The 14,606-nt window shown below is 32.4% G+C and overlaps 1 protein-coding gene across 1 annotated transcript in view; it reads right to left on the minus strand.

Moving 5' to 3' along the window:
• Nucleotides 1–9,760, minus strand: part of LOC106691665 (AMP deaminase 2) — a 44,928-nt gene extending 35,168 nt beyond the window's left edge. Inside the window, exon 1 of the mRNA XM_014437516.2 lies at nucleotides 9,650–9,760. Within this exon, the coding sequence (XP_014293002.1) occupies nucleotides 9,650–9,743 (94 nt within the window). The 5' untranslated portion in view covers nucleotides 9,744–9,760. The remainder of the gene's footprint in view (nucleotides 1–9,649) is intronic.
• Between the last annotated feature and the right edge of the window lie 4,846 nt (nucleotides 9,761–14,606).

The raw sequence follows: 14,606 nt of genomic DNA on the forward strand, positions 1-14,606 counted from the left end.
AAAAAAAAATAAATAAAATAAATGAAAAAAAAAACTCTCTTAAAATATATACAAACAAAAGAATAAACAAAATGAACATAATCAAACTATCTGTATGAAAAATAAATAAATAAAATAACATAATGATAAAATAATATAGTCTCTAGTCACATTTACACTCTAATATACAATACGGGGATATTATGGCAAAAAATAAAAGTTTAAATATTTTAATTTTTGTATAAATGATATAAATTATAAATTTAATCTATCTGAATTAATACTTTAGAAATCCTGGATTATATTATTAAAGTAGGAAAGTAAATGTCCGTTATATTTATATACAATTCTTTTTTTTACTATAATTGTCATGGAAAGCCGAAATCTAACTATTTAATTTATTAATATAAAATTGATGTTTTTAGATTATAATGAATAGGGTTTTCACATTATAATACTACTTTCTTTACTATTTTTTTAATTATTTTATGTTATTTATTTTTTCTGTTTTATAATTTTATTGACTACCACCCAAACTTCTTCCACTATAATACTTCTTATTTTTTCAATTTATGAAATAATCTAAGATCAATCAGAAATCTCGGTATATTTTATAAACCAGATTATAATTATGCAATTACGTTGTATCAAAAGTTACCCCTGGTCCAAAGGGAGTAACGCCCGTGCGGGTTGTGGCGTAGGTCCCAGAGCACTCGGATCGGAACGCTGTGGGTTCGATTCCCACCTGGCACAGTTAAGATTTATTTTTCGGCGGTCCCGAGGAATGAATCTTGACACTCCCACCTTGGTTAGTACGCGGCGGCTACTCTGGTAGCCACCAGGGGTCCGAAAAAGGACCATAAGGCCCACTTGCCGGACTTGTTCCTCCCTCCAAATACCAACATTATTTTTTTCTGTTCGTGAATTCGGAAGCGAATGGTCTTTCTTAAATTTAAATCAACAGTATTTCCAATTATATACATTTAGCTAATAATATGCAAAATAAAATTTGGATAATTGCTCTTGAATTTGATTAGTGTTTTATCAACCATTCCATTATAAATTGGTAAAACAAATCCGGGATGTAGTAATAAGAGTAGCCGAGTAGTCCCACATATTAGGGGCATTCATGATCTTTAGTTAACATGTTAAAGCGTGTTAAATGGAAAAAGTTATGTTAAATGGAGAAATATTTCCTTCTTTTACCATGTCAAAACGATATAGCATATAACATGGTTGAGAGTCTGTTACTAGGTTTGCTAAAGGGAGAATAACGTCATGCAACAGACCAGCTGAGCTCGTCACAATTTCGTTTGTTGTTGTGTTAGGTTAATTGCTCATAGTTTGTGTATTAGTATTGTTTTGGATGTTTTAAAATCTAATAAAGCAATGGATGACAATGACAATAATGTAATGACAGTTGTCAATTAGCACTTCTTGATTCTCTTCCTCACAAGTTAGAAGATCAACAAGGCACTCAGTAACCAAACTTTCACACAACTTCCAATTTTCCTTCAATTTAGGCATTTCGTAATAAATTAATTTAATCAAAACATAGAAGTAAACAATAACATGAAGGTTTGGAAGGAAAGGTTATAAAATAATTTGCTCGAAAAATTCGCTAAGATCTCTTATGCATTTACCATTTAACAGGACTGTAAATAGGGCTGCTCACAATCCTATACTTAAAACATTTAACATGGTAAAACATTTTACATTAAACACAACATAATAAATACCCCTATTATTGAGGGTACTATTGTCAAGATTGCTTAATAATTTAAACTGAATTTCTAGTCACTGGTGATCTATTTATTCCGACGGTGGACTCCCATACAATAATGAGCCTCTTGTACTTATTAAATTTGTTGAAGATTTTGGCTCAGCATTCATAATGATAGGGTTTAATTGAATTCATCCGCAACCAATATTACGCCTGTAAACATTCATAATTTTAAACATGCGCTACAAGTTTACTTCTGCAAAATATATCATATTGCGGACCATACTATATGATTTTTTATGTGCTAACACGAGAATTTTTTTTTTATTATTTCACGAAAAACTTTATTGTTATATTCAATGAAACTGGTGCCCTTACTATATTACTAGGGCAAGGAAAGGAACTATATTTAGACGGGATTAGCTCTTTCAGTATCTATTTTCGCGATATCGATCTGAATAATTTGAAGAATGAATTTTGTAAAGGCATAAGCCTTGTCTACATGCTTCCCCAAGATGTAATACAACAAGAAGGAAAAAGTTAAACCTTTTAAAATTATGGATTATAAAGTGATTTCTGTTTCATACTTACATGTATTATATTATTCCTAAGAAACTACTTTTTTTTTTGTTTTGCTTCTTAACTAAACCGGAATATAGGAATGAATTTTATTATCTCGCTTGTTAAAATATTATCTCGTAAATCTAATATTTTAACATAGGCGTACCAGTATTTTCACACAACATTGGAGAAGTCATACTCGGACAGGAAGGAGTGTAAGACTATTGTTGAGGAGGACCTGGTTCTCAGACGACCATAGAGTCGGATAATATAAGATAAATAAATTCAGGATATTACATAATTAAATAGCCATTTTAATTATATTTTGTTTGTGGAGTAATTAATTCCAGTTAAAAATACTGAATGGCTTTTATTATATTTGTTTAAGAATATCGTCTCACCATAATAAAACCTCACTACTTTCAATTTTTCCTGCCCTATATTACGTCTATAACTTCTCCCTACAAATTACCAAATACCTTCTGCCTGGAAAAGCGCTCAAGCGGCATTCAAAAACATTGGAGAAAACCTCAAATTCCACTTTCTCAAGCAAAATAATAAAACCAGAAACAACTGTCCTAATATTTAAAACAATTCTCAGGCCACTGTTGATGTACGGCTGTGAAGTGGCATCCTTCACGAAAAGGAAAAAACTAACATCTTTTCAAAATAAAGTCCTAAGAATCGCAGTTAATGCTCCTTGGTTCATAAGAAATAGCCAATTGCATCGGGAATTACATATGGAGTCAATAGAGGATTACATTAAAAAACGGTTCATGAAGTTCCACTCCCAGTTGCCGACAGTTAAAGGAGCAGTGAACCTGGGAAACCCAACCTCAACCCGAAGACTGAAGCCCTGGCTGCTCCACGACATTCTGTTATAAATTCTATATTTATTAATTCATAGTCACACAACCACTATTTTACTTCTTTTTTTTTTCAAATTAACTTGTTTCTTTTTACCTTTAGAGGGCAATTGTTTGTTTTGTTAAGTGTAGCAATATCATTATTTTTTGTTATTAATTTTACTTTTCTCTTTTATTAAGAAGCATTATTCTTATCTATTTATTTTATCGTTTTTTTCTTTTAATTATAACATTGTACATAGTTAGAAGTGTCTTTTGTACGAGACTATATAACGGTTATATCAACCATGTAAGGCTCACCAGGCCGATCTGATATAAAATAAAATAAAATAGCAAGATAAATTTTGAATCACCTCCAGTCTGCTTGATGAATAGTGGAGCATTAATCATTGGAGCATTAAACGAAAGCATTGTTTGATACACTAACAAACTGTATTAGAGAATACACGGTAAGAACACAGTAGGTAGTAATCGTTGTAAATTAGCGGGGAAATTAGAACAATGTACACATTATATTTTTCTACTCGAACTGCCCTTATTAAAATCTCTGAGGACCTCAACACAGTGATAGACCAACAGAAAGTCACAATCCTTATTCTCCTTAATTTTTTCAAAGCCTTTGATTCAGTCGACCATGATATTCCGCTTTCTAAACTACACAGTTTCTCTCTATCATCTTCAGTGGTTCCAATGCATCCTCACCGGTCGTTACCAGTATGTCGTCCTTAATAATCCTCCCTAGTTCTCTACCTCTTTCTAGAGGCCTACCTCAGGGTTCCACTTTATTCCTTTCCCTGTTTTCTATCTTTATTAACACCAAGCGACGTCCAAATTTACCTTTCCTTCTATCACCCTGACGCTTATAAAACCATTATAAAAATACATTAATCGAATAAGCACTTGGAAAGCCAACAATAAACTTACGTTAAATGCCGAAAATACTAAAGTCATCATAATTGGATCACCCTCTCTTCTTAAATCTATCCCAGGACCTTCCAACCTTACCCTGAACAATGTTCCTATTTCATTCCACTCATCAGTCAACTTTGAGTTTTGACAAAACTTTATCTTGGAAACCACATATCTTCCATATTTCCTGTTGAACCATTGCAACCCTCAAGCAATTTAATAGACTTCGCTATCTCCTTCCTCTTAAAACCCGTCAACTCTTAGTTTCCTCCCTTGTTTTCCCCACTAGACTGGTATACGACGGACTCTCGAAAGAACTTGAAACTAAACTTAAACGTCTTATGAATTGCTGAATACGATATGTTTTCGGGATCACCAGCGATACGCATATAACCATCATCATATAACCGCATCATTACGCCAACGTGATGTGACTCTAACCTTTCTACTGATGCTAACATTTTCTTGTATCTTTCCTATCCCAAGTAAATAGAACACAGTGCCCCTCATTATAAATAGAACACAAAACCTGCATTTAAAATTCTCTATCTGGGCCCCTTCTACCAGGTTCTTTCCATCTGGTATCTACCCTCCACCTCACGAACTGCTGTGTTTGATACGCCATGTATCAACCATTCTCTCTTTTAAAACCCTTCAGTTCAACACATCTTGATTCTCTTAACTGAATAACTATTATAACAATATTGAACATGAGCATATATCATTTGTAAATATTGTAACTACCTTTCTATTTTTTTTATTCCAAAAATTTCTCACCCTGTAATTAAGAGTAATCTTAATATTTAAGTAGGTGCGGGCACACTGTCCTTTGCCAATACATTGCTTAACCTCAAAATTGTTTTAAAGGGACTTAGGCCCAGAATAATAAACTATTTCTTCATTCATTTATTTCATATCATGAATGTAAGCAAAAAAGTACAGAATGTAAATCCGTTTTTTCTTAACGTTTTGGCCCTTCATGGTTCCTGAGATATTTATTTCTTTATTATTTTAATCCCCCTTTTCTTTAAATCATTGTGGATTTCAAATACAAACTTCAATTTAAATTTCTATAAAATATTTTTTTTCTTCTGAAATCCAATCATTGTTATCAATAAAGCTTTAACATTTTATTATTTATTGTGATTTAATGATATAGTTTTATTATATTGTGAATAAAAAAGTTAAAACACTCATAGAACATTTCCCCAAAGTTTAAACGACAGCGAAATAATGTTTAAAATGTGTCCCTGTTTAGATATTTTATTAAATAAATTAAATTTTAACTAATAAACTGTTACTAATAAATTATTTCTAATTTTATTTTAGTAGTAATATTTTGGAAATCCAGTGACCTATTAAAATAGCGGCTGTTGCTGAGATTATAAATTATTGTTCTTTTGTTTAACGTTGTTTTTTGTCAATTTAAGTTATATTTTCACATAAAACTGTCTTTTCACACTGTTTAAGTAATATTAGTTTATATTGATAGCCAAAAAGCCTTTGGGAAAATCGGGGCCTCATTTGAATATAACTTTTTCTCATACGTCTATAAAATATCGTCCTTCAGCATTTGATAAGCACTCATCTGCCAAGTAAAAGTGGGGTTGTTTCAAAATGGCGCCCATCGAAAAATGGTTCACCATTTGTCGGTGGTTTGTTCCATGCACATGTGAAACTAGACTGTTTCTTGAGGTTTAAATTTGGTAACATACACCTAGATTCAAAAATCCTTAGTATCGTGTACGTGTTGAAAAAAACAAAGCAAATAACATAAGGTATATTTACTTTGTGCATTTTGAATTTTTCCTGACGGTGCGATGCTCACTCCTGATTTTGGCAAACAAAGGTATTTGGCACCAAGGGAGTGTGTAGTTTCATGTGAACAATAATCTAATGCAATTTTACACATTTGTTATCCTCTTTCGGTAGGGGTGGTTATTTCGAAATGACCCGCAGTCAAGTACAAATTGAATCCAGAGTAAGATTATTGTATAGATATATGTGACGAAAAGTTATCTTCTAATCAGGCAACGATTTTCGCCTTATAAGGAAAACGTATTTTTTTAGATTATGAGGAAAACGTATCATGAGAAGAAAACAGTCAGAGTCGAGACACGGTGAAGTATAACAGTGCGACCGGTGAGCTGTAAATTGTCTTTATCTTTTGCTCGACATTCCTTCTTTCATTTCTTCCGGCTTGTGTCGCTGTTTCGGAGAGTTGATAACTCGGTAGCAGGTTAAAAATTCTAAAGATTATAAAAATTGAAGTGCATTGAAAACCTTATTAGTACTAATAAACCATCAACAAAGACTACCTAGCACAATTAACTATTCTATTCCAAATTTCCATCCAGCAGAAATGTGTATCGTAAAAAATTATCTCCTAAAAAATACCTGCTCACATCCCGTATTCTAAACTCGAAAAGCGATCATTTATCTTACATGATAGGGGTATTCATGATCTTTAGTTTAACATGTTAAAGCGTGTCAAATGGAAAAACTTTAGTTAAATGGAGTATATTTCCTTCTTTTACCATGTTAAATCGATATAACATGGTTGAGAGTTAAATGGAGAATTACATCACGCAACCGACCAGCTGAGTTTGTCACCATTTTGTTTATTGTCGTGTTAGATTAATTGCTCGTAGTTTGTGTTTGGGTTGTGTTAATATTGTTTTGTATGTTTTTAAAACTAATAAAGCAACGGATGAAAATAATAATAATTTAATGACAGTTGTCAATTTGCTCATCTTGATTACCTTCCTCACTAGTTAGAAGATAAACAAGACACTCAGTGTCCAAACTTTGACACAACGTCTACTTTTCACTTACTTTAAGCATGTTGTAATAAATTACTTTAATCAAAACTTGGAAGTAAACAGTAACATAAAGTTTTGGAAGGGAAGATTACAAAACAAGTTGCTCAAAAAATCCGCTAGGAGCTCTCACGCATTTTACATTTAACATGACTTTAAATAGGGCTGCTCACAATCCTATACTTATAACATTTAACATGGTTAAACATTTTACATTCAACACATCACGAATACCCCTAATGTTGTACTCCGATTCATGTATTATCTCATTCTTAATAATGTTCTGTTTTAAAAATGATGCCCAACTGAATTCAAAATCGAAAATTAAGTATGGATTATTATTTAATGTCATGAACCTCACCTAAATTGGTGAGACAAATGAGTTCATATGATATATAGAGTTTTTAATTTAAAAAAAAATAATACAAAAATATGTTTGTGCGTTTTTCTTTTCCCCCGTTAAACGCAAAAAATGTCTGACAGTTACAGGCAGGCAGGAACGGTGCGCAAACTTCGCGCTGAGAATAAAAAAATTAAAGCTGAGTTTAAAATTTTTTCCTTCAGACGCAGATTAAATAAAAATTATAATTAACTACTTCAATTAAGAGATTAAGCAAGATTACGTTAATGTAATGTAGGGTGTAAGGAAGGGATCAACCTATACAAATTTCTGTTCGTCGATGACATGGAGGGGGTCTCACATCAGCTAAGATTCTAGTCACAGAGTAAACTGCAAAGGCTGATATCACATTTCGCTGTCTTTCAGAAATGGGCTGTTGAATTATAATTGATAATATTAATATTACTTGGTATTATAATAATACAGTCCTCTAATCTGATAACAGTCATTGCAGTTATCCCTATTGCTTCTCCCTTTCAAGCCAAATGGGCTGCTTGATCCACTTTTTCATTCCTCAAGATTTTGCAGTGGACCGGATCCCAGACCAAGATTACAATCAATCATTCCTGTATTTTGTTTTATTTCTCATCATGGGCGTCGGTAGCAGTACTATCTATCCGTCTCCTCCCCTCCCCCTCCAATAATCGAGTCCCCAGGTAAAAATCATTGTATATGGTCGAACGAGTACAGAACGACATGATTAATATGCTAACATTCAATCAGAGTATAAAAAGTATTTTCTTATAATAATGTAATTCATTCAAGAAAAACAATCGCACTTATCTTTGTATTTTAAAAGAAAGAGAAGGATTTCAAAATAGAAAACATTAATGCCAACCAGCAGATTTCTTTCATCATTGAGTCGCATAATCTTCGAAGTAGTGTTGCCAAGCCGACTGTAACTTATCTTCTTCCACCAATGAGCCATCAAGGCGATAAGTTCTATGGATGAGTCATAAAGAGATAACAAACAATAGTATACTTTTTCATTCACTACCTCACCCCAATTAGATAAAAAAAATTGATAGCTACTGAAATATGAACTAAGGGAGACTAAATATGAAACCTAAATGATATGAACTAGGTTTGATTGGAAAATATATTTGCATTTCACCACTTGACATAATCCTAAAATATATATTGAAAAATTAAGCGTAGAGCGATATAACAATAACTTAAACTGAAAGTTATATTAAAGAAAAGATTTTCCAATACAAGTTCTTGAAACTTCTCACTCAGACATATACTCTGTCATTCCTCTTATTTTATTACCAATTATTCTGAGAGCTATAATAATCATGGGACTCATCCATAGCCCCCAGGGAGAGCCAGATGAAAAGTCAGAACAGCTTCCTGAGAAATACTGTCTAGTAAAGCATATTCCTTGAATATAGTTGTAATTCTCCATTATATACTTAAATATAGTGTATAAATAAATATATAAATAAATATACATAAAGCTCCATGTTAATTGCCATTTAAGTGGTATAACATCTCTTTTCAACAAGTTTTAGACTATGGACTACAAATATACGACAAATATTTTTAATATGATTGAAACTTTTTTTTAAAGCTAAAATGAAATTTTTGATATGGGTTACGTTTTATTATAGCACTTAGATTCGTTGAATTATTTTTCTAGATTTCGAAATTGATGTTTTGGAATAGTGATTGCGTAAAAACGAATTGACCACTACGAAAAAAAAGAAGAAAAAAAGGATGTGTTTACAATTTTAGAACAACTTAATTTTGTCCTGTCAAGTTATCTTTTTTTTAAAATTACCAACTGACAAATTACTCGAATAATCTTATCACTGGCCACTCCAATTTACGGTCGTAGATCCAATGTTTTGAATTCTTTCTGTATTCGGAAGGAAATATCAGAAGTACTTGTTCCATCAGCCTATGTGTAAGTATATGCTCTTAATTACCGGCATGTATTGTTACACAATGATTTTCTGCTAACCTTCTTTATTCCTTTGTCTTTTTTTTTATTTTTCCATCAAAGCAAGTTAAGAGAGTTTGTGAAACACTTATTATTAAACATATTAATATTAATGTGGACTGTTATTCACTGTCAATGGCATTAATGTTTCACTGCTTCGAACTTGAAGAAGACGAAGATACAAGAAAATTGTAGTACATAATGATAAGGAGGAGTTTTCAACATCGCTAAAGAAATAAAAAATATTGTATACACATCAATTAATTGAGGAGAATACAGCTTAGTTATTATTTAATATAATCATTATTTAATTTGTATGTGTTTATTTTTGTTTGTGGTATGATAAAGGGCTGATTTCTTTTTTTTTTTCATAAATCTGATTTTCTTTATCTTTTTTTTTTTTAAATATTGGTTTTATTTTAAATAATATTTACGGTATCAACTTACTGAGAAGAGGCGTAGGAGCTCGTTCCTCGACCGGCAAGAATAGTTGCTCAGGCCCGAGATCGTCGGCTAGGCTGCTCAACCCTCGAGAGCACATCGCTACACTGCCAGCTCCCCCCGCCCCACCTCTAAATATATTTATCCTCTAATCCCCTCTCCACGACCCATCTTTTACAAGCATAGTTTTTATTTATTCTAAACAAATAAAATAACATAACAATAATGTCTGTATAGTTATGTAAATATAATAGACTACTGAAAGAATAAAAATATTTAGTCTAATACGCATAAAATATATATTTTAATAAGTTTCAAGGAGAATATTATTTTTTAAAACCAGTGTAATAATGTTTTAAGGCCTGTAATCGGTTATTGAAAGTGCGCTAAGTTACCATGCTTTATAATTTTTGAAAGTATACTTATTATAAAAATACTGCACATTTTTGAATCTTTGTGGCAAAACGCGTACATTTCTGAAAAAAAAAAAAAAAAATTAAAAGCAAGATGAAAGAAATAGAAATCAATAAAACAAAAATAACGAAGCTGATATGTTCAAGGGCATTACTAGATCGCTATGATTTTTTAATCCGCCCTACATGAAACTAATGCGGTGTTACATATTAAAAATATTTTTCGGAGCAGTTTTAAAATATAGCTAAAACTATTAGACTATATATCGTCTAAAAAAAAAAAATAATGAAATTTGAATGTCTAAGATACCAGTTTTTGTTTGAAATAGAAACAAATCGTATTTGGGCCCCAAAATATCAATCAAAGATAGAGAAAAAGTACATTTTTGATTTTTTTATACGATAATAGCTATTTAACTGAAAATTATAAGTCAATAATCACGGACGTCGCAGAGTCGTGTAAGCGCACTGTTACACTGGATTTTATTGTAATCGTGACAAAATAATATCACTTCTAGCGATGCTCAATATTATTGTCACATCAGTAATTCCTGCTGTAAGTCAGAAAGTGAGTTTTTGATCTGAGAATCATTTTCAAAAAATTTACTTTTAAGGAGATTGTTCAAATCTCTAAACAAACAGAAATCTTTTGGGGACAAGTCTGGCGAATAAGCTGGGTGTGGAAGGACTTCGTAACACAGCTCGTTTAGTTTCATCATTGCCTTTCGTTAAAGATGAGGTCTAGCGTTGTCGTGTTAGAATATAGGTCTGATGTGATTAACCAATGTAGGTTTTTTTTTTACGCAGTATGTCAATATCACTGCAGTACGATGTGATGGTTTCATCTTTGGGCAAAAAGGAAAAATAAATTATTCCTGTCATTGACCACCACTCAGAAACCAATATTGTTTTTGGATGCACATTGGGTTTCGGCTTGGGCCAAGCCAAAAATTTTACAAACTACTGGCGATTGGTCCAATCGTTCCACTCGAACAACGACGTTGCAGCTTAAACTCATAAAAAAAATTACTGGAAAATCGTGTGTTCCCTTGGTCATATTCAATGGCATACTAAACAGTGTGCAATCAAATGGAATGATAGTAAATATTATTAAAAAAAAAAAAGAGAGGATTCATAATAATCTATAAATATAAACGTAGTTAACAACAAAGGTCTATTAATCGCACTTTGAATTTATGATATAATAAAAAAGGACATTTTATATTAAATGACCCAGTAATAACGCGCTCGAACATTTAACTTAGTATGGCTACAATTCTTTTACAGGCCGCTCGTCCCATCGTATTTGCATTCTTAACAGATTGATTACTCCAGAGCTACTAATTCCTGATGGTCACCTCTGTCCTTTAATTCCTACCGCAAGGACGTACAACTCGTACCCGAAGGACTTACAATTCCCTTCTCGACTGCAGGCTGGTACTCTGTATAGCGAAGTTACCTTCTGGTATAGAGTACCTCACATCTTCAATTGGAGTCAGAACCACCAAACATCAAGCACAACCTCCTCAACACTATTATAGTTATTATTATTATGGATTAAGTTTCTAGTTCAATTTTTTCAAGACCTTGTCTTTCTCAAATAAATATATATTCATTCTCTTCCGTTCCGAGCTTTTCATAGCTTTTGCTGAAAATACGGCATTTGACACTCTATATGTATCAAATGATAATGTAAGGGCTTAGCCATTTACTTACTTCTACAAAAAGGGTTCCACCAATTTACCTGATCCTACTAAAAAGATTAAGCCGTAAAAAAAAATAGGATAATTCGCGCATTGTGACAGATTTTTAATACATATCCCGTGTATTATGCAAATTACAAACATATAATTAGCTATTGACAAGTTGCAAGAGTGTATTTTAAAACAATCTATATAGTTAATTGAAATATATTATTATAATTATATACGATTGTTATATTTTACGGCAATTATATGTCGTTTTAGTAGGTTAAAAAAATAATTCTAATTCCGAAAGCAGAGTCATCTACTTACTTATTACATTTAATTAATAGAGCCAGGTGTTTGTACCTTTGACTAATTTGTTCTCAATGGATTTTCCAATTCTTTGTACCGGAGAAAACATTTACCTGATTGCATGAATATCATCGTCACTGATCTTGGCGCTAATTTTATATATTTTAAATTTATAGTTAGAAAAAGAATATCAATTTTTATTTTTACAAAACACTTTATTAAGTGGTCAAAGGTATACAAATTCTGCGCCGAATATTTGACTGTGTCAAGGTTGGGGAGAATTGGAGGAGGCGAACCAACAGGAAGGTGTGCGAGCTCTTCGGTGAGGGAGATGTGATGTGGCACATAAGACTGAGGAGGCTGTGCTGGGATGGCCATGTCGTCAGGATGTCAGCGGTTGAGATCCCGAGGAGGTTGCTGGACTGTAGGCTGCATCGGACCAGAGGAAGAGGCTGGCCAAGGCTGAGATGGGAGGATGCCGTCATCAGGGATTCCAGGCAACTTCTGAGCATCCGCAACTGGAGAGCGGCTGCACGAGACCGAGCTACATGGCGAAGGCTCATTGAGGAGGCCAAGGTTCAAACTGGGCTGTAGCGCCACGGATAGATAGATAGGTCGAAGGTACAACAACGTGTTAACAACGGGGTGTTATTTGTTTGACCAGATGTTAACAATTAACAGGTAGATTAAAACCGTGTAATTATTATTTTTCAACAGAAATGTTGAAAAATAATGACAGTGTGAACTATATTAATAAAATAAGAACAAAACATTTTAATGACTCATATTCTATTGCTGGTAACCAGCCATCGCTTACGGGAGAGGTTTGAATTTGGTCTATCGGCTGTATGAAAAATTAGCAACTAGAGAACCTTCAGCAGTTATTTCGTTTTCCTTGGCCAATGGATTAATTAATTAGTAATTAGTAATTCAGAGGTGCAGTATCAGGTGAAATGATATTTCATGTCATGCTACAGTTTGTAGATTGTTAATCCAATATCTTAAAAGTTTTCGCATTTCATCTTTAAGGAGTTCAAGTACAAGTCACACTTACGAAAATAACAAACAAGAGAAAACAAAAAATATTATTAAAGAAAAATGGCTACGTTTTGGAATGAAATGGAATCAATATTTTTCATCTGTTGCCAGTTAAAGAACCAACTATGTAGAAATTTCCGATATGCCTCTTATAGTAATATTATATTTTAATAATTCAATAATAATGATTCAATTATTATTACAGTATTTTATTATTATGATATGATTCAATTACAAGATGAATAAACAAAATTTGCCTATTTTCTGTTATAAAAATTTAATCCAATTTCTCCTAGACTATACAACGGGCAAGTAAACGTCCTCAAAAAAGATCTTTTAAATCATTTAAGCAGCACGTCCACGGAAGTTCATTTAATACAAGAAAAAACTAATTTTCGCTCATTTTTCATTCAGTGCTTACGTATCCTTCAAACAACCAAAAATCACAAAAAAAATAAAGTACAACGAATGTCCTTAAATGTGACACCTAATAGAACTCTTTATCTACAATAGTTTCCGAGATACAATGAAATATTTTGCAATAACTAAAATTCATCTTTTTTTAAATTTATTTAAGCAAATATCATGAAATCTACTACTCCTACGAGGATACTCATTATAAACTGCACTGTGGTGCATTAAATGAGCAACTATTTTGGTTCTAACAAACATTTAAACGTGTGATCCTTAATTAGATACAGTAGTTCAATAAAATTTTCAATTTTCAAAATTCAATTTATTTATTTTTTATTGCAAATAACTAAAAATCAACATTTTGTAGATTTATTTTGGCAAATATCATGGAAACTACTCCTCCGACGAAAATTTTCATTATAAACTACTTTGTGATCGATTTAATGAGTAATCAATGCTATAATATGTTTCCTTATATGCATCAGTACGTCAAAACATTCCAGAGATACAGTAATTCCATTACAAAAATGTTCAGCAAATAACTAAAAATCAACGTTTAGTAAATTGTTTGCCAAAATGCAATAATCATGGAAACTATTACTTCTACGAAGAAATTCATTATAAACTACTTTGTGGTGCATTAAACAAGCTTTTATTTGAGTGTTTATAGACACAATAACTCCTAAGATATCGATTTTTTTTAATATGAGCGAATGGTTTCGGTTTCGTCTATTATAAAATGAGTAGTATGCAAATAATCGAGTTCAATACCTACTCATTTGCTAATTTTCATAAGCATTTATGGCTGTACCTGGTATAAAGTCTGGTATGATGATAAAGTTCAATTATTTTTCAACTGACAATAGCGGCAGAAAACATTTTTTGATTGTTCGTTGTTCTATAAAATTTTGATTGCGAACGATCTAAGATGCTAGACGTTAGTAGTGAGAATACGGGCGAGCTGGGACACTTCCGTGAGGAGCCAATCAGAAGCCAGCATTTTGATGACGTCACACATGGCGGGAGATTTGAATTCAAATATTCGGCTCGACCCGCCCTTAACCACCCACGTGGTCTGTCACGTGGTCTATCACGTGATCA

Source organism: Halyomorpha halys, unplaced genomic scaffold (assembly GCF_000696795.3).
Source record: "Halyomorpha halys isolate HHAL.00 unplaced genomic scaffold, Hhal_1.1 Scaffold2649.1, whole genome shotgun sequence".
NCBI lineage: Eukaryota > Metazoa > Arthropoda > Insecta > Hemiptera > Pentatomidae > Halyomorpha > Halyomorpha halys.